The sequence below is a fragment of the Pteropus vampyrus genome, unplaced genomic scaffold, assembly GCF_000151845.1.
Source record: "Pteropus vampyrus isolate Shadow unplaced genomic scaffold, Pvam_2.0 Scaffold391, whole genome shotgun sequence".
In the NCBI taxonomy this organism is placed as follows: Eukaryota; Metazoa; Chordata; class Mammalia; order Chiroptera; family Pteropodidae; genus Pteropus; species Pteropus vampyrus.
In genome coordinates, this window is record NW_011889172.1 from 478,006 (window position 1) to 505,128 (window position 27,123).

General features: G+C 50.2%; 1 protein-coding gene across 1 annotated transcript; it reads left to right on the forward strand.

Moving 5' to 3' along the window:
* The first annotated feature begins 1,166 nt into the window (after nucleotides 1–1,166).
* On the forward strand, nucleotides 1,167–26,895 carry LOC105305582 (complement C3-like). Its single transcript, XM_011380244.2, has 41 exons — nucleotides 1,167–1,270; nucleotides 1,412–1,619; nucleotides 2,089–2,263; nucleotides 2,431–2,501; nucleotides 2,579–2,667; nucleotides 2,747–2,829; nucleotides 3,057–3,144; nucleotides 4,014–4,116; nucleotides 4,216–4,336; nucleotides 4,603–4,718; nucleotides 5,360–5,500; nucleotides 5,581–5,790; nucleotides 5,997–6,206; nucleotides 6,503–6,664; nucleotides 6,938–7,067; nucleotides 7,963–8,040; nucleotides 9,352–9,549; nucleotides 9,728–9,839; nucleotides 10,153–10,241; nucleotides 10,337–10,476; nucleotides 10,884–11,090; nucleotides 11,725–11,776; nucleotides 11,950–12,036; nucleotides 12,208–12,411; nucleotides 13,599–13,674; nucleotides 13,925–14,093; nucleotides 16,974–17,069; nucleotides 17,230–17,383; nucleotides 18,224–18,396; nucleotides 18,593–18,751; nucleotides 20,336–20,395; nucleotides 21,327–21,417; nucleotides 22,712–22,757; nucleotides 23,756–23,843; nucleotides 24,149–24,235; nucleotides 24,335–24,440; nucleotides 24,872–24,961; nucleotides 25,295–25,381; nucleotides 25,468–25,557; nucleotides 25,666–25,801; nucleotides 26,214–26,895. The coding sequence occupies exons 1-41, from the start codon at nucleotides 1,200–1,202 to the stop codon at nucleotides 26,344–26,346; spliced, it is 4,986 nt and encodes a 1,661-aa protein (XP_011378546.1). The 5' UTR covers nucleotides 1,167–1,199; the 3' UTR covers nucleotides 26,347–26,895.
* The last annotated feature ends 228 nt before the right edge of the window (nucleotides 26,896–27,123 follow it).

Below are 27,123 nucleotides of genomic sequence, written 5' to 3' on the forward strand. Positions count from 1 at the left end.
GCGTTCTACAAAAATAGTTTGGAAAATGGGCACTCGTCGAGCCTAATTCACAGGATTCCGGGAGGTTTAAGGAGAAAGGATACCTTAGACCCTTAGCAAGTAAGTTCTCAGTCAATGTGCACTCCACACAGCCAGAGGTTCTGTCTACTGTGGTCACTCCTGTGTCTCCAGCGTGCTAAATAAGGCTGGGCTCTTAGTAAATACTTTACGACTCTTTATTGGACAAATGTATATTATCATTGTTTTAGGAAACCTGGGCCCTCCAATAGGCAAGACACCCCCAAGCTAGTGGTATTGACTTCACTAAAGAAGGAAAAACCAGACAGACTTATCTGCAACCCTGCCTGCTTCTAAGAGACAAACACCACAAAGCAGGCTCAACATCTTTAATAGGCACCGTAATCAGCCAGTGAGAATAATTTTGGGACAGAGAAAGCTTTCTTCTAGGAATGCCTCAAGCATGATGTGTTTTTGTCCCTGGTTTAATATGTATAATTTGCCTTCTGGAAAAGGAAGCCAGAGAGCTTGGCATGATTTAGGGACCGTGGACAATGGTCACAGTTTACCAAGCATAATTGTCTCCTGCAAGGAAGAAGAAAACCATACAGTGTGTGCTGGGTGCAGAAAGACCCAGGAGCAAGAGGATTTGACCCATGCGGTTCTTAGAAGGTGCCATTATGGTGGATCCTGGGGCCAGACGGCTAAATGCCATATGGCTTCTCAGGCCTGTGATTGAGAAATGAGCACATAATGCCTACACTACTCCCATTTGAGTGAGGCTCCCAGAAACATTCACTGATTTCGCAAGGGCGAAGGAGGGGACAATCCTGTTTCCTCCTGTGCCTTGCCGGAAATCTCTACCAAGCCCTGAGTCAAGTTCCTCTTTCTAAGTGGCCTAGTTTCTTTGCTAGGAGAGAGGAGGGCTTCAGCATAGAACCCCCTGGCTCATGAAAAGGACACCCCTTACCACCCTGGCTCCCAAGTGGGGAGCTGGAACATTTCTCAATGCAACTGTCCCCAACCCTCCAATAGAGGTTTACCTAAGAAGGGAGGAGCAGCCCCTTTTGCTCCCATTGGAACTCTTCATGTCTGTTTAATATTAACTCAGCCAGGACAGGTCAAAGCAAACAGACCAGAGCTGGGGCTTACAAGAAGACAGGCATCTGTGGCCAGCGGTCCCACATCACTCTCTCACTGACATGGATGTACCCTGGCCCCTGGGATGGATTCTGCTGCTCTTGAGAATCTCCCTCGCCCATGCTGAGCCATTGTGAGTCTGGGAAACCGAAGGGACTTGGCTGGCTGCCTGCACATCTGTTGTCTTCATAACTCCCTGCATAGGACTCCATGTGTTTCTGCGGATGCCTCCCCCAGTAGAGACCCCCATGCCTCTGTGTTGGTCTACTGGCAGGTACATCCTGGTGGCCCCCCGAGTCCTGCGGGTCGGCACCCCTGAGAACATCCATGTGCAGGCTCACTCGGACTCCAGGCAGCCCCTCACTGGGACGCTCGAAGTGAACCTCACCGTATGGGACTTTCCCATGAAGAGGACAATGTTGGCTAGAAGCCAGCTCCTTCTCTCAACAGAAAACCATTTTATGAAGCAGGCATCCGTGATGGTAGGTGACAGGCCAGGATGGGTGGCCACAAAGGGAGGCTCTGGGCCAGCAGCAAAGGTGGATAGGGGCAGACTGTAGAGGGACTTCCCACAAGAGACACTGGGGAGGAGGCAGGGCTTGGCTATACCTACTGCTCCTCTCACGTCCTGCTCATTTGGAAACCCAAATTCCCCTAAATCTGGGCTCTAAGAAGGGCTATGATTAGCCCATATGATGCCTCTATGTGAATTAATAAAAGGTGTTCTCTGCTGGCGGCTCAGGAAACTGAGCTTGGACTGGATTGCATCCCCACACCCCTTAGCTGGATGTCCTAGTGCAAGAGAAAACTTCACAGCCGCACAGTGACCTTGCTTCCAAAGGCAGAGCCAGAGGCCCCCATTCAATTGCTTCTCCCAAAACCTGGTCCAGGGTTTCGTCACCAGAGATGGAAACCCCGGCAGGACCTGAGGACTATGGCATCTCTTCCTAGATCCCCGAGAGTCTGGTGTACCCCGCACAACCGGGGCAGCAATATGTCACCATCAAGGCAACCTGGGCACCCACCTCCGTCTCCTCGTTCATGGAGAAGGTGGTGCTGGTGGCTCCCCATGCTGGCTACATCTTCATCCAGACAGACAAGACCATCTACACCCCTGAGCACTTGGGTATATCCTCTGGGCTCCTGGCCTGGGGCAGGCTCTGACTCTCACCCCCAGCCCCCCAATGCCTGACATGTTCCACCTTCCAATGTCTCCCTCTTGCCCAAGACCCTAATGACTACACCCCTTCTCCAAATTCTATCCAATGCTCAGAATCTTTCCTCCTCCTCCAGTTCAATACAGGATATTCACTGTGAACCACAAGATGGATCCTGTGACCAGGACATTCACTCTGGACATCAAGGTGGCCTCTCCTGATGGGAGGGTGGATCATGTACTGAAGACATGAGGGCATGAACCACCCACCCTCTGTCCTCACAGAACCCAGAAGGCATCACTGTGATCAGCCAGGATCTGCTGGCCGAAGGAGGTTTCTTCATGAGCTCCTTCTATCTCCCAGAGCTCATCAGGTGCCCTGCTGGGAGCCCTGGGGGCGGAGGGAGGGAGGGTCTCCTCAGTCTCCATTTCTCCTAACTTTCTGTGCCTCAGTTTTGGGACCTGGAGCATCGAAGCCAGTTACCAAAGTGCAGCCAAGCAGAAGTTCAAGGCAGCCTTTGATGTAAAGGAGTATGGTGAGCAGGGTGTGACAGGGAGGGCGAGGCGGGACACACCAGAAACAGGGCTGGAAATGGAAAGGAAATCTCACGGGTCCAAGCAGGGAGCTGGTGAACAGGACTGCATTTTCCAGCCCTTGGGGGTTTCCAGGGTCGCAGGGGAAGGAGTGGGACAGGGAGGACATGGCGGGGGGTGGGGGGGATGGCAAAATGCTGAGGGTATCCACCGCTTTTACTCCACCCAGTGCTCCCATCTTTTGAAGTCCGCCTAATCCCAAATAAGACCTTCTTCTACCTCAGCGACGAAGCCGTGGGTGTGAACATCAAGGCCTCGTGAGTCCCCTTACCCCAACCTGGTCAGAGAACCAAGGACGCCAACAAACTGAAGGGTGGCAAGAAGCAGGCCACTTCCGTAGCACTTAGGGCATAGTAGAGGCACTCTTTGCCACTTACCAGATGTTCTTGGCCACCTACATTGTCCCATGAGGCTGCACAGACCACGTGTGCCATTTGTAAGGGTGTATAGACCATGTCTGCCATCCGTGAGGTGGTGCAGACCATCCCTTCAGCTTTTGGGGATTGTACAGGCCACCTTGTTTACCTAATGGAGTTGTACCACATCTCATATTTTGGACCACAACTGAGGATCCACAAGGTTGCACAGACACCTTTGGTATCTTGTTAGGTTATCCAAACAAGATTGCAGTTGCAGTTCTATGAAATTGCAAATGCCACATTGGCTGCCTTGTGAGATTTATAGACCATCTCCACAGCTCTACGAGTTTGTACAGGCCCAGTTATCCACCTAAGGTTGTAAGGACCATATCTTTCACTTCCTAACATTATACAGACCATTCCTGCAGCTTTACAGGTGAATAAGCTGCACGGGACACCTTTGGCACCCCATGGGTTGTGCAGACTTCTATGTGGTTCCATAAGGCTGTATAAACTACCTCTACCATCTCATGAGGTTGCTTAGACCATATCTACAACCTCACAAGGCTTTATGCAACATATTTGTCATTTCCCAGGGTTTTGTGGGTCAGCAATGAAACAATCTGAGTTGTCAGGGGTCACCTCTTCCCCCTCCCAAAGTTTCGCAGCCATTGTTGCAGCCCTGTGAGGTCATATAGGCCATCTCTGCAGCTACATGAGGTTGTGTGGGTGCTTCAGAGCCAGTGTAATGGCCCTTTATTCCCCAGGTATATATTCAACAAGCCTGTGGATGGACATGCCCTGGCCATCTTCGGAGTGAAACTGGATTCCCGCCGGATCCCCATTCAAAGCTCCCTGCAGAGGGTGGAGGTGACCAAGCCCAGACCACTCCCCAGCTTCCCCTCCCTCAACCCTCCTCCACTTCCCAAGAAACCATCTCTCCTCTCCTCTCTCCTGTCCCAAGAGCAGATATCAAAAGGCCAGGGTCACGTCTCCCTCCAAAAGGACACACTGATGGCCGCATTCCAAGGCCCAGAAGAAGACTTCATTGGGGCCTCAATCTTTGTCAACGTCACCGTGTTCTCCTCAGGTGCCACCCTCAAGTCCCTGGCTGAGGTCAAGACACTGTGTCCTTCCCCAGCCCAGACATTTTGCCCATGTGACCGTGGGCCACCTCCTGCCTGAGTTTTCTCATCAGAGAAATGGAAAAATGCCAGAAGGGCTAGCAGGGGCTGAAATTATATTATTGTCTTTCTCTGTCTTCACCAAGATGGGCCTCCCATACCAGCAGCCCACCACTCCCCCAGGAAACTGAACCTCCTCCACAAACATCATGGTCCCCATGTCTCTCTACAGGGGGTGAGATGGTCCAGGCCGAAATCTCAGGGGTGAAGATCGTCCGGAGCCCATACAACATCAAGTTCATCAAGACACCCCAGTATTTCAAGCCGGGGATGCCCTTCCATTTTAGGGTCAGGGTTCACTCCACCCAGAGACTCAGGGCCCCCACCCCCAAACAGCAGCCCCCCTCCCACAGGAAATAAAAACCCACACTGAACTCATCCTGCCCCTCTGACCAATCCCAAGGTTCCCTCAAGTCTTAACCCAGGTCTCTCCAAAGTACAGTGGTGACTCCAGAATTTCTCTATGGGGGTTTAGGAGTCACAGTCGGGCTGGAATGTGGTGCTTAGGGGTTTATCTTGAGGGTATATTTGCACAGCAAGCTTGCTGTTTTCTCATACATTCATTTGGGTGACTTCGAGACATCTGATGGGCATAAAGAAAACAAGAGCCATCTTTTAGTTACAGTCCTATTCTGAGTTATCCTCAAGCTCTCCATGTCTCCTCTTACCTTCTCCGCCCCTAATTCCACCCTACCCTCATCCCATGGGCACACCAGCACCCAGGGCCACCACATATGGTTGTACACTGCAAAACTCTAGGGAGTGCCATTCGTAAAGACACTAATATAAATGGTATCCCTGGTGTTGTTCAGTGCACAACTTGCACAACTGTACCAGGCAGTCCTATCCAGATGGCATTCCCAGTTCTCACCTCCCACACCAGGCCATCCCCATGCCTGTCCTTCATCTCACCACACATTTCACCCCAGGTCTTCGTCTCGAATCCTGATGGGTCCCCAGCCTACAAAGTCCTCATCCGCTGCCAAACCCACAAAGCCTATACCTCGGTCGATGGGGTGGCCACTCTGACCATAAACACAGATGCAGATCTGGAGCAGCTCCCTATACTGGTACCAACCTGACAGGACAGGGATGGTGGGGTCGTATGAGCTGGAAGGGTTGGGAGTTACTTACCCATTGCTCTCCCCAGGTGGAAACTGATGAAGCTCTCCGACCAGAGGAGCAGGCATCAGCCAGGATGACAGCTTGGCCTTACTCAACTCAGAATGGGTCAGGGAACTTCCTGCACATCGATGTGAAGACATTAGGCACAGAAATTAACAGAAACGTCCAGCTGAGCCTCAACACAAGGCATCAGAACCCTGAAGCCAAGGAGCAAATCACTTACTTCACCATCCTGGTGAGGGACTAGGACCAAGACTTGAGTTAAGGAATTGTTTCCCTGGCACGATCTTGGTTAGCTGGGTTGGAGGGACTATGAACAACGGCATAAACGTGGGAACCATCTGGGGTGGGATCAGGTCAAGGGGCTGAAGCAAAGGGACTGTGGACCTCCTTTGTGGGCTGGCCCTACCCTTCTCATCCTTGGCCTCCCTTGTCTCCAAGGTCCTGAGTAAGGGTCAGATCGTGTCTGCCAAACATCAGTTAAAAAGTCATGGGAGTGTCTACACGTCAGCCATTATTGATGTGACTTCAGAGATGCTGCCTTCCTTCCGCATCCTGGCCTTTTATTTACTGCCCCGGGGAACAGGCCAAGACCCTGAACTGGTGGCTGATTCTATATGGATCGATGTGAATGACAGATGCATGGGAACGGTGAGCCAAACTCCTTGAAATTGTACATCACCATCATAAAGTTTGGGAGAGGGCCTGTCCACGTCCAAGGGCCCCCCATACAGGGGCAGGTGAGTATAAGAGGAAGAGATGTGTCCTTAAAAGCTCAACCTAGGGGCTATAGAAGATGCAAGTAAATGTGTGGAGTTGGGATTGGCCTGGTGACATTCATTCCCTAATGCTCCATCAGAACCATAAGAAACTAAAAGTGGACTTGGGGAAGCCCCTTGGTAATGTATGAGCCCCTTTTTCTGACATCTCTCTTTTTTCACGCTCAGCTGAAAGTTGGCTTAAAGAATAAAGACCTCTTTGATTCTTTGGAGCCCAACAACCAGGTGGAAATACAGGTGACAGGTGATGCAGAGGCCACAGTGGGGCTGGTGGCAGTGGACAAGGCTGTCTATGTCTTGAACAGCAAACACAAGCTCACACAGAAGAAGGTGAGATCATGTGGATTTTGGGTCAAAAAGTTGCCTGAACATTGTAGCTGGAGCTTCACCTTCAGCTGTAAAATGGGCAACATTGATGGTTACAAGGATTCAAGGAGTTAGTGCACAGCAAAGAGATTGTAAGGTGGTAAGGGCTCAATAAATGGGAAATGGTGTGAGAATTATTGATGGTGAGCCAGCAATTACTGTGCACTATTACACCTTCCCTGGAGGGGTCATATAAGCTCCAAATCCAGGTTGACCACCAGGTCTCTTGACCCCCAGATCTGGGATGTGGTGGAGGAGCATGACATTGGCTGCACAGCAGGCAGTGGAAAAGACAGACTTGCTGTGTTCAAGGACGCTGGACTAGACCTGAAAATGAGCACAGGGATGGGCACCCTGGCAAGCTCAGGTACAGAAAGGGGGTGGGAGGTGGGCAGGAGGAAATAAGGGATAAAGGCAATGGTCTAGTGGTTAAGAACATGGGATTTGGCATCAAAAAAAAGAATTAAAATCCAGGACTCTGACACTTACCATGGGCCAGTCACTTTTCCTTTCTGAGTCTCAGTTTCCCTGTCCATAAAATGGGGATAAGAGCACAAGTAACTCACTGTGTGTTGATTAAGATATAGTTTTGTCCATGTGTATCAAAGATACAGATTAACATTAGCTTAAAAAAGAGAGTTTATTTCTCACTCAATACCAGTCCAGAGGTCATTCTGGGACTCAGGATCTTTCTGGCTTATTGTTCTGCCATATTTCAAGATGGCACCTCAAGAGAACCTCAATCCAGGCAGCAGGATGAAAGGAAGGGAGAAGACCCCACCTAGGTGCAAGGGAAGCTGGGAAATGTACTCTTCATTCTGAGTGATACGTAAAGACAGAGATTTAGTTGCCACAAATGTGGGGAGGAGAAAGGATATTAGGGCCAACCAGGAGTGTGTTCTTTCAATGACAAATAGTGATATTAATAACAGTTTCTATTTACTGCAAGCTAGACCCTGTGCTAAGCACTTCTATATACATGATCTCATTGATAGAACTATGACTATACTCACTTTACATAAATGAGGAAAATGACACCCAGAGGTTAAGTGACTCGCTGAAGACCTCATAGCTTTTAAGTGGTGAATTCTGAATATGAGGAGGCCATGGAATTTTTCAGTCTTGTTGAGCATTTTGCTCTTTGAGCAAAAATGATGTGATGTATATAAAGCACTGGGCATACAGTAAGCACCCAATAGATATCATCAAGGATGTTTTCAATGATCTTAACAATTGTCCTCACTGTTCCCTCTGACCCCCAGACTGGCACTGCCCCCAGAGCCCACCTCCCAGCCGCCGCCGCCGCTCCCTAAAGAGACTGGAGACCAAGAGGAACGCAGGTCAGTGTTAAAGCTGGATGTGCCCCTCTCAGCCCTCTAACCTACTGTATTCGTCAGGGCTTAGGACAGAAAACTGAAACCATTAAAGGTACTGCAAGCAGAAAGGGAGGAATTTAATTGTAGGAGTTCGGTGCTTCCAAAATCATTTGACAGGCTACAGGAGTGGAAGGCTACTTGGTGGGACTCAAGATCGCCCCACTGCAGTTCTTGCAATTTGTGAAATCTCAGGAAACACCTCTCATGAGGTTCGTGAGTAGATAGTGGACTGTGGAATTTTTCCCCTTAGAAAAACACACATAGACAGAGGCACACCCACAAGCTACTACTGCTTCAGGGAAAATGGTCTCTGCTTCTCTTCCACCTTTTAAATCTCACTGGCAGAATCTCATTTCATCCAACTCTAGCAGGAAGAGAGTCTGGGAAATGTAGTTTTTAGATGTCAAGCCTCTGTGATATAGGAGAAAACTTAGACAGAAGGAGAAATGGGTGCCAAGTGCCAGTGGATAATAGCTAGCTCTAATCCTGGATCTCAAGGAAGATGGGAATGTGGTGTTGTCAGCATGCATTGTATGAATATCAGATTTTTCAGTCTCTTTGAGCAATGTTAATGACTTGATGGACTCTAAATAAATAAAGGGAAAATAAGTGCAATCTAATACAAATTGAGGTAAAACCCGAACTCTCATTACGGTATCAAAAATCATGTAACACTCTGAGGAACATTTACAATATATACTTATGGTAATGATTAGTTATGTTATTTAACTATGCATATTCTAATTGTGTTATATGGTGGACAATAAGATTTTTAAATTGCTATAATTTTTATTTAAGTACATCCATTCAGTTTGCTAATTTAGAAGCATTCAAGTTGACATCGTGCCTTGAAGCAAGTTCTACATTTTCATTTCTTAAAAATACATAATAAAATTGGGAGTCAAAATGGCATATTTTATAAATAAACGTGGCATTACCAAACTCTACTGAAGAGAAGAAGGAGAGTGAGGAGGAGGCGGGGGAGTGAGGGGAGGGGAACAATAGTAGCACGGATTCTAGTCCCAGCTCTGCCACTTGTGAGCTGTGTGACCCTGGCCAATAAATTGACCTCTCTATTGCTCAGCTTCTTCGTCAGAACTCACCATATGGGTTCAATATGAGGTTTCAGGAGGAAGACACAGGCAAAGTGCTAGGACCAGCATCTGCCAGAGCTATAACTAAATAGGGCCCAAGAATACCTGGCACTGTTGGATGGCGTCCAGCTTCCTCAGGTCCTGCTCAGTCTTTACTTGTCCCTCTAACCTTGGCCCACAGTGAACAAGTTCAAGACAGAGCAGGAGCGAAAGTGCTGTGAGGCTGGGCTCCGGGAGAGCCCAATAGGGCTGTCGTGTGACGAGAGGACCCGGCACGTCCGCCATGGACCAACCTGTGTAGCTGCTTTCCTGAGCTGCTGCCATCTGTCTGAAGCCCTGACTCGGGAGGCCCGGGAGGAGCAGCTGATTCTGGGAACAAGTGAGGGGGCCACAGCAGGAGGCACAGGGTTGGGGGGTTGGGGTGCGAAGGGAGCTATGCGACAGGTCAAGGGATGGTATGGTCCATGGGAAGTGTGGGAGGACCTCTCTGAGGAGTCTGCTGGGCCAGCCAAGGAAGAGATGCGAAGGAGACCCCACGCCACGCCTGCTCTCTGCAGTGGATGAAGACGACGACTTTGAAGACATCTTCCTGGAGGATCTGCCTATCCGGACCTTGTTCCCTGAAAGTTGGCTCTGGAGGAAATTTACTCTCCCAAAAAGTGACTCAGGGTAGGAGCCTCCCCCGCCCCTTTGCCAGCATCTGGTCCCTAACCCTTCCACACATTAGTGGGCGTCCATCATGGCCAAAGCCCCCAGTGGTGACATTGAGCTCTCAGCATAGTCCCATGATAGGAACCTCCCTGGATGGGAATACAGATCCCAGTGGTTCCCCCAAAATAATGACCCTCTAGAGACAATGCCCCTCATAGGATGACCGACTGACCCCTGCATAGTGATCATAACCTCTGGACAGAGGTGACAGAGGCTCTGTCCACACAGCACCAACTCAATGATGCCCCCACCCCCCCCTTGCCACTTCCAGGAGCATCTCCCACTACAACATTCTTGCGAACGTGCCAGATTCCATGACCACGTGGCAGTTTGTGGCTGTCAGCCTCAAGGCTGGACAAGGTGACCCCACAAGCCCAATGCCAAGAGGATGGGAAAACATCTAGCCCCAGGACAGTGGCCCTCTGCTTAACTCCAGCATGATCTCCTGGTTCTAGGTCTCTGCGTCTCGGATCCCTTTGAGCTGGTGGTTAGGAAATTGTTCTTTGTGGATATTAAGCTGCCCTTCTCCGTGCTCAGGAACGAGCAAGTGCAGATCCAAGCCGTGCTGTACAATTTCGGGAACCGCCAGGTCAAGGTGAAGCCTCCAGCCTTCCCCTTCCCAACAAAACATCTATCAGTATGTTTTAGAAAGTGGTTGGAGTGTGACATTATTTGAAAGGGCCAGTAAAGTGCTGACTCTTTTGGAAAAATTCTGAGATGTTTTCTATTTTAAACCTCACAATAACCCCAGCATATGGGTACCATTATTCTTCTTCAGAGATGAGACAGCTGAGGCACAGAGAGGTTAAATGGCTTTCCTGAAATCACACAGCACATAAGTGGAAGACGGGGTTTGAACCCAGGCAAGGTCTTTGCTATCAACCGCTGTGCTGTGCTGTCACCTACTCAGGATTCTCAGGGTGGGGGCAGGAGGGGACTGTGTCTCTAGGGTCCTGGGCCACTCCATCAATCAAGACCCCCCAATTGCCCACCCTACCCCAGGTCCGCGTGGAGTTCCCTCATAAGGATCCGCTGTGCAGCGCATCAAAGCCAGGAGCCCCCTCCCGCCAGACGGTGGTCGTGCCCCCCAACTCCTCCAAGATGGTGCCCTTTGTGCTTCTCCCACTTGAGACAGGCAAAGTGGATGTGGAGGTCAAGGTTGTGGGCTATGGAGTCCAGGATCACGTAAAGAAGACACTCTCAGTCCAGGTAATGGACTCCCCAAGCTTTATGAGTATGGGAGGGCCAGGTGGGCCCAGGATCAACAAACATTCCTCCCAGGTGGGAGTGGGGCGAGAGAATAGAATTGTAAGTTCAGTCACAGAGCTCCCACTTTGCAACTTTGGAGTCAGGCTTGGGTTCAAATCTTGTCTGGGCTGTGTGACCTTGGGGAACGCACTTAACTTCTCCGAGCCTCCATTTCCTCAGTTGCAGACTGGGAATCATCATCATCTCCACAAATAATCAGAGAGCTGTGAAAATTGCACACAACTCATGCATGACCCATCAATAATTCTACATTTTTCTTAACAAACACATGTTTAGCTCTTACAATGCAGCACCTTAAGAATATTAACTCACTGAGCCCTCAGAACAACCTTAGGAGGTAAGATTGTTCTCCCTTTCACAGATGAGAAAACTGAGGCACAGAAAGGTGAAGCAATTTGCCCAAGGTCACACAGCTAGGAAGCAGACAAACTGGTATTTAAACCCACATATTAGGGCTCCAGAGTCTGTGCTCTTACTAGCTAAGCGATGCTCCCTCTTACTGCCATTGTGAGTGTCATTATTATTGTCATTTTGTTTTGTTGTTTTTAACTTGCTTTCTCATTGCATCCCACAGGAAGCGGGGCAGCTAGAACAAATATCCTATAGCATCCTCTTGAACCCCCAAGGTTTGTGGGCTCTGCAGGAGGCATGTGGGATCCTGGGGACATGCCAGGGCAGAGGGAGGGGCTAAAATGAGGGGGTCTGGCCAGGTGGGCGGTCTGAGTTCCTCTTGGGCTCTGTACCCGCTAACTTCCCCAGCCCCTGAACCTGATTGTCACAGAAGGTTGTGCCTGCTCAGGTCAGACCCAGGTGGAGCTGTTGCAAAGATGGGACTTTTTGAACAAGATACCCAATACAGAGGCAGAAGTGTTTGTCAGCGTCCAAGGTGCTTAGGGCACAGCTCGCTCCTGGGGGAATGGGGACGGGGAGAGGAGAGCTAGCTCCTCCAGGGCCTGCCTGGGCACAGAGGCAGGAGGGGCTGGGAGTGCCCATGTGGGGCAATTGGGAGGCCACGGTGGCTTAGGCCATTCCGAAGGTGACCTTGCCCACCTGACAGGTGACATCCTTGGTGAGACAATCCTGGGCAGCCTGACACCCAAAGAAAAGCACGAGCTGCTGAGAATCCCGACTGGCTGCCCCGAGCAGACGCTGAGCAGCCTGACACCCGTGATCATCCTGACCCGCTATTTGGACACCACGGGCCAGTGGGGCAAGGTTGGGGTGGAGCACAGGGACCAGGTGATGAAGAACATTGTCAGCGGTGAGTGTGGGTCCCCTCCTGGGACCTCGATGAGTGTGTCTGGGACTCTCTGGGATGGTGACTGGGGTACTCTCAGGGTTGGGGGAGGTCCCCAGGGACCCTCCCAGACTGTAACACCCAAGCTGATACAAACTCCCCAGATGACCCCTCAACAGTGACCCCAAAGAGTCATCTCAAAGTGATCCCTAGATTACTCCTGAACTCTGACTCCTCTTCCACATGACGACTTGATAGCAGGTTCCCCCAGATGACCCTAACAGTGATCCTCTGGTTACTCCTTCACCCAGACGCCCCAGACGCCCCTCCCAAGCCACAATCTGACAACGGACACCCTGGTTTACTCCAAAGAAGCAACCCCCAGGTTATATTATATTGAGACACTGTCCCAGTTTACACCCAATCACTGCCAAGTCCTGGGTTACCCCCAGGAAAATCCCAGGCAGAAAACTCCAGGTTAATCTCAGCTGATGGCCTCCCTCCCAATTACAGGCTGACACCTCCCCAGGTTACATTCAACCCTCCAGGTAATAACCAGAGATGAAAGCCTCCGGTTACACCCAGACAGAAACCCTCAAGTTAACTTGAACACTGACCCACCTCTTCCCAGTTACTTTCAGATACCAACTCTCCATCCAGGTGCTCTCAACAGACACCCTAGGTGACACCCAGCCACTGTCAGCCCCAATGTTACACCCAAACAATAAACACCCAGACAACCTTCAGATAACACCCAAATAAAATGCTCAGAATATGCCTGAGAGCTGTGCCCCCAGGCCACACCCAGGAGTAACCTCCTCGAGGCTACACAGGAACACTGACACCCCACTTTGCAGCCAAAAAGGTCCCCCAAGAAAATCCCTAGGTAGTGGCCCTTCAACGTTCCCCCTTTCCTGGGTTTCACCTTCCATGAGACCAGATGGGGTGGTTTCCCAGGTTCCTCCTGGATGCAACTGCACACTGGCTCCCACGGTCATGCCTGGCCATGACCTTCATTTACACCTGTGCCCTGCATCTCCCTCTTTGTACACCTGGACACGTCCCCACCTCCAGATTGCTCCTAGATGGCATGCACCCCCAAGTCACACCCGCACCCTGCCCCCCAGATTATGCCTGATAACTGACCCCCCTTCCCAACCACACCCCAATAGCAAGTCTCCCTGCAAGACCTCCTCCCCCTGTCTCCCCAGGATACACCCAGATGCTGACCCACCGGAGCGCAGACGGCACCTACCACGTCCACAAGGGAAACCCCGGAAGCACCTGGTGAGGACAAGGACACTGGCCTGGAGGAAGTTCCAGGGGCCAGCCTGGGGTTTGATGACCCCGGGAGCATCCATGCTGCAGGGCCTTGGGGCTGGCAGCCTGTGGGCCAGTGGCATTCCACAAAAATGAGGGGTCATTCTGGAGCAGTGTGGCCCATGGTGTAGACGTCTGCAGAGTGTAGACACCCCTATCGTAGAACCCTTTTGGCTGCCACTCCCAGTAATCATCCGCCCCGTTGCCCTCCAAACAGGCTTACGAGCTACGTGTTCCGAGTTTTCTCTATGGCCTACCTCACCATGACCATCAGTGTGATCGACCTGTACTCTCTCTGTGCTGTTGCCAAGTGGATCATCACCCAGAGGCAGGCGGAGGACGGGCACTTCTTGGAGGAGGGCCCCGTGATCATGGCGTCAATGCAGGTGCCCATGGCCCCCCTGTTTAGGACATTCAAACAAAAGCCAGGGTTCTGTGCCATGATAGGGGAACGGACTCCTGCCCTGTTCTCAGGTAGAATGAAAAAAAGAAAGAGCTGAAGCCCAGTGCCCAGCATCACCTCCCCCTGCTCTGGACCACCCTACAGTCCATTACAATATGGGAGAAGCGGGGTACATCTGGGACCCCATATCTCCCTCACCCTCACCTCAAGCAGCTGTCCATCCTGGCCTTCCTCCCACTGGGCCTGAGTTCTCCCCACCCCCCAGCCAAAATACCCATTCCTACCCAGTGTTCCTCCACACCAGCCTCTGAAAACAGCTATCCAAAAGCCTGGGCGGTTTCTCCTGCTCAAACACCTTCTGTGGCTCACAGTTATCTACAACAATATCTCTCTACTATATCCCTCTCTTCTGTACCTCCTCCCAAGCCTTAGCCCTCACTACTCTCTGCTCACAGGTTCCTCCAACTCACCTCTATGTCTCTGCTTATGCTGGCCTCTCTGCATGGAGTAACCACACTCCATCCCTTTTATTTTTCTTTACCCACCCAAGTTATCTTTTCTCTTTAGATTTAGCTCGGACACCACTTCCTCTAGGAAGTCTCCCCTGAATACCAGCCCATTGCCTGTTTCCATCATTGCATCTATCACATTATTCATTCATTCATTCATTCATTCAACAATTCATGAAACATTTATTCAACAATCGTTGTGTATCAGGCCTTGTGCTAGGCAGAGGGGAGACACAAGACATTTACAGCCCCTACCTTGTAGAACTCACAAGCTGGGGGGAGAGCAGAAGTTCAACAAATAATTATAGTTAGTGATTTTTAAATCACAATTGGCTGTGTTCCATGAGAGAGAAATACCAGGAAAGATTATTTAATAGGGGTCATGCCTGGACCTGGAGATGTTAGGGGAAGTCTGCAAAAGGAAATGACAATAAAGTAGCAACGTAAAGAAGGAATAGGAGTTTGTGGTGGGAAGAATGGAAAGAAAGCTCCAGGTAAAGTGAACAGCATGTGCAAAGGGCCTGAAGCTCTGGCATGTTTGTGGAGAGAGAAAAGAGACCAGTGTCACCAGAACCCAAAGATGAGGGAGAGAGTGGTCTGTCTTAAGGTGTGAGAGGAAGGAAAGATGTCAGATCCTGAAGACTGCAGGGCCTTGGAGGCCTCAATAGGATCTGAAATTGTCTATTCAGTGTTCACTTTTTCTACACTGCTTCCAGGGAGAGAAGCAGGCCTAGTTCATTGTAGTTGGCAAATGTTTGCTGAATAAAACTCTGGATGAATGAATAAACCCAACAAAGACAGATTGTACCCTCAAAGGAAAGGAAGCTAAAGGATTCAGAAGGATAGTGTGAGCAAGAGTCTGACATGGTACAGGAAGGTCACAAACACAGGCTTCCCGAGCTCAAGCTCACAGATCTGAGTTTTATGCCACCAATAAACATTTAATAGGCACCTACAATGTGCCAGGCACTCCTTTAAGTGCTGGGGACCCGGACTAAGAAAAAGATGAAAATCCTTGTCCTCCTGGGATGGGCATTTTAGTGAGGGGCAGACAAGCAATAAGCATAATGTAGACATAAATGACATGGAGTTTTAGAGGTGACATGGGACAAGGTGTAGGAAAAGAGAAATCAAGGTGATGGGGTTTAATTTTGGAAAGCTTCATGAGGAGATATTTATACAAAAAACTGAGGGGGCGAGGGAGCAAATCATGTGACTAACTAGGGAAATAGTCTTCCAGGCACAGGGAACAGCACGTGCAAAGGCCCTGAGACTGGACTGTGACAGTACATTTGAGGAACAGTAAGGAGGTCAGTGTGGCTGGAACCGAGTGAGCAGGGGGAGGAGGTGAAGACAAGGAGGTGTTGGAAGAGATTGTGCGGGGCCTTGTGGGCTGCAGGAAGAACTTGAGCCTTTCCTCTGAGTGAGGAAAGTTCTGAGCAGAGGAAGGACACGACCTGATTCAAGAGTTCATAGGCTTCATTGGCCACTGCGAGAAAAAGAGACTGTGGAGGGTGCACGAGTTTCCTAGGGCTGCTTCAACGAAGTACCACAAACCAGGTGGCTTAAAACAACAGAAATGTATTTATTCTCTCACAGTTCTGGAGGCTAGAAGTCCAAAATCAAGGTGTCAGCAGAGCCATGCACCTTCTGAAGTCTCTAGGGAAGAACCCTTCCTGGCCTCTTCTAGCTTGGTAGCTCCTGGAAATCCTCAGCATTACTTGGCTTGTAGCTGCATCACTCCAATCTCTGTCTCCATCTTCACATGCCCTTCTTCCTTCTGGGTGTCTGCATGGCCTTCTTACAAGAACACTAGTCTTTAGGGATAGGATCCACCCTAATTCGGTATGACTTCTTCTTAACTAATTATATCTGCAAAGATGCTGTTTCAAAATAAGAGCACATTCTTCTAGAGTTTTGGGTAGACATGAATTTTGGGGGGACACCATTCAACTCACCACAGGGTTTGAGAGCAGAAGCTAGGAATCTAAAGAGGAGTTTGAACCCTAAGTCATTAATTTACTGGCAATGGGGAGACTTCGCCTCTGTGACCCTCAGTTGCCTCAGTTTCCTTAGCTCCAGTAAAATGGAGCTGCAGCAGGAATGCTGAGATAGCCTAGAGATCTCAGCACAGCACCCACCCTCCAGGGCTGTTAGCTCTTGTTAGTAAATCAGACCCCACATCATGAGGCAAATCTCATGATGGTGCCTCCTCTCTCTCTCTCTTCATCTTGCTTCAATGTCATTCAGCTCAGAGCTGAGCACTTGGGAGCTTTTCAAGGTCAGGAAGAAGAGGTTGGGGAAGTTGTCTCCAAAATGTTAAGGAGATCATTGGTCTGGCTCTACATCCACAGGGTGGCTATCAAGGCTCCGAGGCAGATGAATCCCTCACAGCTCTTGTTCTGATCTCTCTGAACGAGGGGAAGGAGTTATGCAGCCAGGAGATACCGGTAAAACCCAAAGAGGAGGGCAGGATCTGCGGGGTGCATTATCCCTGCACCCAGGGATCTCCCCCACCCCTGTGTCCCTCTCAGTGTAGCCCTCTCTTCTAACCCCCAGACCCCTTTGCTCTGATCATTTCCCTCTAACCGCCTCTCTCTGACTCTCCAGAGTTTGATTGACAGCATGGAGAATGCCCGTGGCTTCCTGGAGAGACGCCTCTCTGACATTCAGACAACATTTGCCGTAGCCATAGTCTCCTATGCTCTGGCCCTCACCAAGAGCCCTCGGGCCAATGACCGCCTGGACAGCTTTGCCAGCCACAGTGGGTGTGGGGCCACTACTTAAGCAACTCTGTGTTAACCACAGTCATGGGGGCGAGGGGAGGGAGGTTGCACGATCTCAAATCCAGTAATACATGACTCATCACTCAGCATTTACTGAGCACTTACGGTGTGCCAATCCTGAGCTCAGACCCTGAGAAACCAAGGTGAACAAGACTGATATGGTCCCTGCCCTCAAAGCTTCCACCGTTCCTGGGGGAGGCAGGCAGAAGACAAACAAATCAATAGAGAATTACAAATTGAGATAAGTGCTGAGATGAAACATATAAAGTCAGTGAGAGAGATGACAAGGGGAGAGGAGTATGGATCAAAGGGCCAGGATAGCCTCTGTGAAAAGGGGACCCCTCAGCTGAAATGAAAGATGAGAAGGCCCACCTCTGTGAAAGGCCAAAGACATTCCAAGCCAAGAGAGTGGTGTGTGCAAATGCCTTGAAGTGGGAAAGTGCTCGGTGTGGTCAAGGATGGGAATAAGGTCATTAAACGTGGGTAACTGAGAGGCATCTGCCTCTCATGGCCCACCCTGTCTCATCTCCAAGAGGCCTCATCCCATCCTCTCCATTCCCCAAGTAAAGAGAAGTGGAGTCAGGAGAACTAGCTTTCAGTGAGACTAGAGGGACCTGAAGGAGCTTCTTTGAGACTTAGCTTTCCCATTCGAAATAGTCTGTCTCTTAGAGTGGTTCTGAAAATACAATATCCATCTGCACGCTCAAAGAGTTTCACATAAGTGCTCAATAAAATAGCAGATGAGAACAATTGGGTCAGATGACACAAGGAGAGGGCAGGTTTAGGTCTGAGTGACAAGGTGGGCATGCATCTTCTAGACAAAAACCACTGGCCAGTAAACACCAAAGACAAGCACTCGCTGTACACCATTGAGGCCACGGCCTACGCGCTGATGCAGAAGCTGGAGCTGGGTCGATATAATGAGACACACGCCATCGCCAAGTGGCTACTGCAGAAGCGAGAGCTGGGAGGAGGCTTCAAGTCCACCCAGGTGACCAGGGCCTTGGAAAATGGAGCCTGTTTGCGGGCGCGGGGTGGGGCGGGGGGAGGTGGAGAGGGGAGCTAGCCGAAGTGCTGCTACGGACGGCCCACCGGAAGAATCTGTCCGTGGTGCTGACACACCGCCCCGGTGGGGTCCTGGGGCGCTGTCTGTGGTGCTGATCCGAGGTCCCCATCCCAACACCCAGACCACGGCGGTGGCCATCGAGGCCCTCACCCGCTTCCGCGAAGCTGTCCCCTTAGAGGGTGTCCAGGATCTACACGTCCAGGTCAGCGCCCCGAAGAGAGAGTTGAACGTAGAGTGGCTCATCAATCCGAAAAACGCTTACCATCAGCGGTCAGCAAAGGTAAGGCACTGAGGAGCAGACGGAAAATCTACAAAGAGGTGACATTGGGGATGAGGCCAAGAGTCCTGCTAATCTCCTTCTCCAAGATTATCTCACACTAGTGGCTATACTTTCAATGTATTGATTCATTAGTTTCACAAACATTTCCTGAGCACCTACTGTGTGCCAATCATTCTCCTGGGTATTGGGGACACATTATGAAAGGTCTGTGTCTCCTGCCCTCATGGAGCTTACAATCTAGAAAGAAAGTAAAACAATACATGGGGATGTAAAGTAAAACATAGAAAATCTAGTCAATAACATAATAACTATGTATAGTGCCAGGTGAGTACTAGACTAGTCAGAGGGGTCGTTTTGTAAATTATATAAATGTCTAACAACTCTGCTGTACATGTGAAACTAATATGAAATAATATTGAATGTCAACTGTAATTGAAACTTTTTAAAAGGGGACAACATGAAGGAATATAAGAGGTTCAAATTTTCAGGTATAAAACAAGTCATGGGGATGTAATGTACAGCATAAGGAATATAGTCAATAATGTAGCGATAGCATTGAACGGTGTAAGGTGGTTGCTGGACTTATCATAGTAATCACCTTTTTAGGTATTTAAATGTCGAATAACTATGAGGTACGCCTGAAAATAATGTAATATTGTATGTTAGATTTATTTTAATAAAAATTTTTTAAATTTTTTAAAAGAAAGTAAGACAACAAATACATTCTATATTAGGCTTTCTGAACACGGGGGAAAGAAATAAGTGAATAAAGAGGAAAATAACCTGGGTGTGGAGAGTAAGGTAATCTCCATGACCTTACTCCACAGGGGAGGTAATATTTACCTCCAATCACTCGATGCATCTTTATTGAGCACTTACTGTGTGCCAGGCACTGTCCTAGGTGCTGAGACTATGGCCATGAACAAGAGAGAAAAAAATCCCCTGTCCTTGTAGAATTTTATATTTTGGCGAGAAGACAGACAGTAAAGAGATGTGAATGTGTAGAACATGTAGTGTGTTAAATGGTGGCAGGTGCTATGGAAAAAAAAATTAAGCAGGAAGGAGGGTGGGAACATCAAAGAGTTGCAATTTTAGATAGGATGGACAGGGAAAGTGTCACCAAGAATATGACATTTGAGCAAAGACATTAATGAAAGAAAAGAGCAAGGCTTGTGGGTATCTAGGCAGAGGAAGCAGCAGGTGCAAATGCCCTGAGGCAGGAGTGTTCCAAGTATAGCAATGAGGGTTAAGCAAGGGTGATGTGATTGAATGTGAATTTGTAAAATTTGGCTCTGGCTCATGAAGGAACAATACAAGAGGGGAATGAGGGTAGATATAGAGATGCCCAGGAGAAGGGTCTTGTGGGGGCTCCAAGCACAGGGAACTTTGGAAACACTGCAGAGTGGACAGATTGGAGAGATGTATAGCCTGAGTCAGCAGCTGTAGTTGATTTGTGATAGAGCAGACACTGCACATATTCTATCAAGAAGAAAAAGTAAAACCATATTGCCTCCCCACCCACTTGCACTTGAGCATGTTTTGGTGCTTCCTCCGCCTTCAAATTCTCCTTTCCCTTACCTTTAGTTTTCTGCTCAAGACGACCTAGAGATCAAAGCCAGCGGCAGTGGAAGAGGCACCATCTCGGTAGGTTGGGTGTCTCATCCTTAAGATCCTTAGCTGGAGCCCAGGGTCCCCGTAGAGCCAAGTCTAGACTCCAAGACAAGATTGAAATCAGCAAAACATTTAGTTTCCATTTAGGGCACTACTATATGCTATGAATCAAACTAAAGACACTTTTAAAAAAAAAAAAAACCTGGGAAATTGGTAAAAATATGGACCCCATGCAACAGACGGAAAAATAGAGATGTAGAAAGGTTTTCACTTGATGAGTCAAGAGACAGAAAAGGTAGAAGCCAGAGGTTATTGGATCCTTCTGCCCCTCCCATGCCCAGTCCCTGAAGGGTGTCTCCTTCCTTGTCTCCCCAAAGGAATATTCTCCCTCCAGGGTGCCTTCCAATCCCCAGAGGCTAATTCCAATCTTCCCCCAATATCTGAACCAGCGGCTCCATTACATCTTCCGGCTCCATTACATCTTCCATCCCCATGCCCTGTGGCCCAGGAGAACAGCCCTCTTCTTCACCGAATGTAAAGCATCCTGTTCTCATGGTTTCAGCAATGGAGTCATGGTTGAATTCCCGCCATTGTTTTGTGACCTTGGACATATCACAGTCCTCCCTGAGCCTCGGTTAAATTTAAATTCATTGAAACTAAATAAAATTTAAAATTCAGTTCCTCAGTGGCACTAGCCACATTTCTAATGCTCAATAGCCACATGTGGCTAGTGGCTACTGCATGGTCAGAGCAGATCGAGACCATTGCTATCATTGTAGAAGGTTTATTACATAGAGCTAGTCTAGATTTTATAGGGTTTTCTGGCTACTGCACTCAAGGATTGAGGGGAGCAAACTTTGCTGTGAATTCCCCACAGAGGCAGAAACTTGGACAGGCAAGGACTGGACCAAGGAGTAAAGGGAATGGGTACGGATAGGCTCTGACACCTTCCCTGCCTTGGCAGATCCTGACCATATACCACAGGCCCACAGAGTCCTGGGAGGGCATCTGCAACATGTATCACCTGAATGCTACCCTCCACAGTGCCCCGGAAGGTGAGCTTGAACCCAGAAATGCCCAATCCTTTTTTATTCTTTTGTTTTAGCTATGGTTCAATAAGCACATTTATTGCTTTAGTCAGCCATTCAACAAATATTTATTGAGCATGTACTATGTGTCATGCCCTGTTTCCTGGCCCTGAGAACATAGACATAAACAAGAAAAATATCCCCTCTTCTACTAGAGCTCACATTCTAGTAGAGAGAGACAAGTCATAAGCAATAATACAATAATAATATATTACACTTTACTGTTATTTATTTATTTATAACACAAATGAATCTACATTATAAAAAATAAATATATAGCATAATAGCAGATGATGATAAGTACCATACAAAATAAAGTAGGAAAAAATTAATACAGACTTGGAGGAGTTCTCTGAGGAGGTGGCATTTAGGCTGAAATATGAAAAAAATGAGAAAGTGAGCTATGAAGGATCTGAGGGAAAAGCATTCCAGGCAGGTAGAACAGCAGGTACAAAGGCCCTGAGGCAAGAATGAGCTCACCTGGAACAGCAAGGAGATCAGTTTGGCCACAGAGAAACAAGGGTAGGATAAAGAGTTGAGAGAAGATGGAAGCAGACGGTGCAGCGACTTGAGGGCCATAGTGAGGACTTCAGTTTTGCTCGGAGTGAAACGGGAGCCACAGAGAGTTCTGAGCAAGGGAGGCATGTGACCTAGCACGGGTTCGCACAGGCTTTCTCTGATGGGCGTAAGGGAAACAGACTGTAGAGGGCAAGGGCAGGAGCAGGGAGACCAAGGAGGAGGCAACTGCACTGGTCCAACAGGAGATGATGGGGGCTGGACCAGAATGAAGGCTAGACATGGTGAGAAATAGAATTCTAGAGTTCGCGGTCTGGGAGACCAAGAAGGAGGAGAGAGGATAACGCCATTAGGAGCTCCCTGTGAGGGGAGGGGAAACAAGCCTCACCAGTCCCAGGACCTTTAGGAACTAAAAGTTACCAAGGCTTTGGTTCTGGCCCCATTTCTTAATGTATGATGGTGATGATGATGATGATGATGATGATGATGATGATAGTAACTGACAGGTATAAAGCACTGGTCAGGTGCTATGTTAAGTGCTTACCTTGTATTAACTCACTTAATCATTACAACAACCCTGCTGGGTTGAGAATATTATGATCCCTATTTACATATTAGGCAACCAAAGCACAGAGAGATTAAGCAACTTGCCCAAAGTCACACAGCACAGTCAAGATTTGAACCCAGGAAACTAGCTCCAGAGGCTATATTACCAAGCCTCTGAACTCCTGTCTTCTCTCTGCAGACAATAAAAAGGGGGAAGAGACCTTCCAACTCCGGATGGAAACAAGGTCAGGATACCAGGATTTGGGGCTGGGCAGAAGGAAGGCCTCACTTCCTGATATCTAAACTCCTTAGCAGCTCTGCCTGTGCACTGAGTGAAGGGTCGGAACCAGCTAAGCCTTCCTCTCTATGCCTGGCCCCTCATCCTACCTCCCATTCTACCCTCTCCTGTCTGTCCCCCATTCTGCTGGCTACCCTGCCCTCTCATGCTTATCTACCATTCTGACCCCATCCTGCTATGTCCCATGATGACGGGCCCTACCATGACGAACAGGTACCCAGACTGGCTTCAAGCCCTGTGGCTCTCCCCCATCCTCGTAATCTCCAGACACCGCAGCCCCCAACCCAGTCCTGTTCTGTCTCTCAATGCCATCTCCCAGATTGGCTCCAGATAAAAACATGTATTAAGTGCCTGCTGGGTGTCAGGCTCTGTTCTAGGAGCTGGTGGCACAGCTGTGAGCAAGGCAGCCCCTTCCTACTGATGGAGTTCATAGCTGATCAGGGAAGACAGACAATAACCAAATAATCACCCAGAATCAATGTAAAGTGACAACTGTAATTAAATGTGGCAAGAGAGAGGTCCGTGAGGCTACAGGAGGGCAAATTAGAGAATGACATGGTGTGTGGACCGGAAATGGCTTACCAGAGGGAGTGATGCATCGGCTGAGATTAAAGGATGTTTTGGGGTAAAAAGGGAGGAGTATTCCAGGCTGAGAGAAGAGCATGTGCAAAGGTCCCGTGGCAGGAAAGAGACTGATACTTAAGAGCACTCAAATGGAGGCTGATGTGGGAAGAGGTCAAGTGGAAGGGTGAGAGATAAGGCATTGGGGAAATGCCAGGAGGTGACCTATCAGATTCCTATCTGTTAAAGCTGTATTCTGTTGGGGGCAGAGGAGTGATGGGAGACCCAGGAGGAGGCTACCGCACTCCTCCAGGCAAAAAGTGATTGCAGCGGGAGCGTGGGGGGAGAGGCATGGGAGAGAGACTGGAGCTGTGAGATTCCCAGATTCCAGGGTGACCGAGACGCCACAATGACCATCATGGAGATTTCCCTGCTCACTGGCTTCTACCCTAACCAGGATGACCTCAAACAGGTAAAGTAGGACCCACCTGCCCGCTGCTGAACAAGGTGAGGTGCCCTGGCAACATTCCATACTCCCAGTTCGGGCACAAGCATCTACCCTTTGTCAGTGCCCAATGGTCAGTAGCCATGGTCACTTCTGGTCATCTCCCTGCTGGACCTTAGCCAAATCCTTGCCCTGATTGTGCCTCAGTTTCCCCAACACTGGACAAGGGCTGGGAGTTCTGAGAGTTACTTCACACTGGTTGGATCTCCTAGAGTTGTGGGCCTTGGGGGGGGCGGTCTCTGCTGACCCGCAGCCCTCACCCTGTGCCGCAGCTCACAAGCGAGGTGGAGATGTACGCTTTTCAATACGAGACCAAGACGAGTTCCAGTGACAGCACTGTGGTCCTCTACCTGGAGAAGGTCAGGAAGGCCGAGTGTCCACTAGAAGCCTGTGAGTTGCCCAGTGGGCAGAGAACCCAGTGGCCCTGATCAACTCAGACAGGACTCTCTCTCTCTCAGCTCTCCCACAAGGAAGACACGGTGCTGGGCTTCCGGGTCCACAAGATGCTGCAGGCGGAGTTCCTGCAGGCCGCCCAGGTCACGATATATGACTACTATGAGCCTTGTGAGCAGGGGCCCTTGAGGGTGGAAGGGTATCACGCGAGGGGAAGAGACCTGCCAAGGACAGGGCCAGGAGGGCGAGGCAGGGAAGGAGAAATAGGGCGTGGCTGAGAGGGGGCTGGGAGTGGGGGAGCAAGAGGGTGCTGGAAAAAACCTAAAGGGGTGTGGTAACAGGAGGCGTGGACCTCCTGGGTAGGCAAAGTGGTGGGGATGGGCCTGGAAAAGGTTGGGCGGAGCTGAGAAAGGGTGTGGGCAAGAAGGGGCGTGGTCTTCGAAGGGGAGGGGCCTATTAAGGGTGGCTGGGCAGGGCCAGGTGGGCAAGACCTGTGGGGCGTGGCCTGTGGGGGCCTAAAGTGCTGAGGACCGAGCCTGGGGGCACCCGGCCCCCAAGAACGCTGTCCCAAGCCAAATCCAGGCACACGCCTCCTCTCGCAGCCCGGAGGTGCAGCTCCTTCTACAACCTGCCCGCAGAGCGATCTGACCTGCGGAAGATCTGCCACAAAGACGTCTGCAGATGTGCGGAGGGTGAGGTCACCGGCACACGAGGGCTGGGGCTGCCAGGCTGGAGGTCCAGGAGCCATATGAGCCCTCCTGAGTGCCGTCTGGGCTGCGTGTAGGCAGAAAGAGAAACAGCGAGATAGGAGGATAGAGACAAAAAGAAACAGGAAAGGAGACCCAGAGACAGGGACTGACACACATACATCAGGCGCTGCCAAAAACCGCTTCTCCCAAGTTCATGCTGGCTTCCCTCTCTAGAGAGGGACTCCAGCCCCAGGGATCTGGGGCTGGGTGGGGGTCCGACAGGAGGAAGCCCCCTCCCCCAGTGCAGCCAGAGCAGCTGCCGCCCTCACCCTCCAGAATTGTGCCCCACCCCGAAGAAGGGCAGCAACCAGCTGAAGCAGGAGGAGCTCCAGGCCGTAGCCTGCGAGTCGGGCATGGACTTCGGTGAGTGTCGGTGTGGCGGGAGGCAGGAGGGAGGCTGCCGGCAGGCCAGGCGCCAATGGAGTGCCCTCTGGCCTCCCCTTTCCCAGTGTACAAGGCCAGGCTGGAGACCGTGGAAGCCTCTGCCTCCAGCCCCTACATCTACTACCACATGCAGCTCCAAGTCGTCATCAAGAGTGGTATGTCCCAGGTGGCAGAGGAGGCGCTGGGGGCCCTGCGCTGGGGGGCCCAACGTGGGAGAAGACCAGGCCTGTGTATGCTCATACTCTGGGCCTCCTCTCCTCCAGGCACCGACTCTGTCACGCCGCTCACCATGAAGAAATTCATCTCTCACGCCACCTGCCATAACTCCCTGGACCTGCAAGAGCAGGAGATGTACCTCATCATGGGCCAGATATCGGACCTGTGGAAAGTCAAATCTGAGTGCGTGGGAGCCTCCTGCTGTCCCTGGGGACTTGGGCCTGGGCCCCCTTCTCTACCCCAGCCCAGTCCTTAGTGTCAAAATCTCTACTGCATCTGTCAGCGAGATTCTTGGGTTTCAAGGCTGCTCTGTATGGAGATGCAGGCTACGGCTCTGCGCAACTTCAGGGATCATATTCACGTGGACATTGTAGATGTAGATCTGGTTCTCCAACATAGGGCAGTACAGAGTCCGAGGAAGGGGAGCCTTTTATAGTTCCCAGATGAATGGGACCCAAAATGGCTCTCTGGAGTGGACACTATAGGCTGAGGCTCTGTACAGGCTGCCAAGCAGGACAGAGGGCCAGGGCGGGGGGTCCCCAGGCCTCTGGGGAGCAGGCTCTCCTCACCTTCCTCGCCATCTTTTCCCCCACAGTTACACCTATGTCTTGGGCAAGGAGACGTTCCTCATGCATTGGCCGGCGGATGGGGACATGGGAAAGAAGGAATTGCGAGGCCAGCTGGAGGGATTTTCAGAATACCTGAGCACCCATGGCTGCAAGTCCTGAGACCCTGAGACCTCTGTCACTCTTGGGGTTATTTCCAAGCAGTCCCCGGCCACTGGGCTTAACCCCAAACGAAGAGCATGGAACGTCAGAGCCGGGCTGTGGATGTTTGTTCCTGGTCCAGCGTTCACCGGGCTCTGCTCAGCCTGCCCCCGCATTGCCTGCACTTGCCGCCTCCCTCTCTTCCTCCTCCATTCCAGTCACACTGGCCTCCTTTGTGTCCTTTTGACACCCAGGTTGACTCCCTCCTCAGGGCCTTTTCCCTCACTGTGCCCTCTACCAGGTATGCCCTTCCTCCAGGCATCGGCATGGCTTGAACCCTCTCCTTATTCGGAGGAGGTGTTTAAATGTCACCTCCTCTAAAATACTTGCTTTAATAACATACCTAAAATAGGCCCTCTCCTGTCAGTCTCTCTCCCTTTACTCTGCTTTATTCCTTCAATAACACTTACACATATATTGCATACGCTATCTATTGGTTTGATTGGTTAATCAAACATTTTCCCTGCCCCATGATGTCAGCTCCTTAAGACCAATGCCATGTCTGTCTTGCTCACTGCGGTATTCCCAGTTCCTACAGCAGGGACTAGTATACAGTAGGTGCTCAAAAAATAATTGTGAATAAATAAATTGATGAATGAATTTGGTACCCATCCTGCACCTGGCCCTGATGGAAGCTTTGACAGGGAAGGCAAGACAAAGGGCAGGGGAGAATGAATGAGTTTTATCAACGTGGGCTGGGGTAGGTGTGGGGGACCTGCCGAGCCAAGGCAGCAGCCC

Bases quoted from the DNA above. Each gene is read 5' to 3' on its own strand.
- LOC105305582 (XM_011380244.2), top strand. From the start codon at position 1,200: ATGGATGTACCCTGGCCCCTGGGATGGATTCTGCTGCTCTTGAGAATC. The intron at 12,412-13,598 runs GTGAGTGTGGGT...CTGTCTCCCCAG, and splicing joins GATGAAGAACATTGTCAGCG to GATACACCCAGATGCTGACC. The intron at 17,384-18,223 runs GTGGGTGTGGGG...TGCATCTTCTAG, and splicing joins GGACAGCTTTGCCAGCCACA to ACAAAAACCACTGGCCAGTA.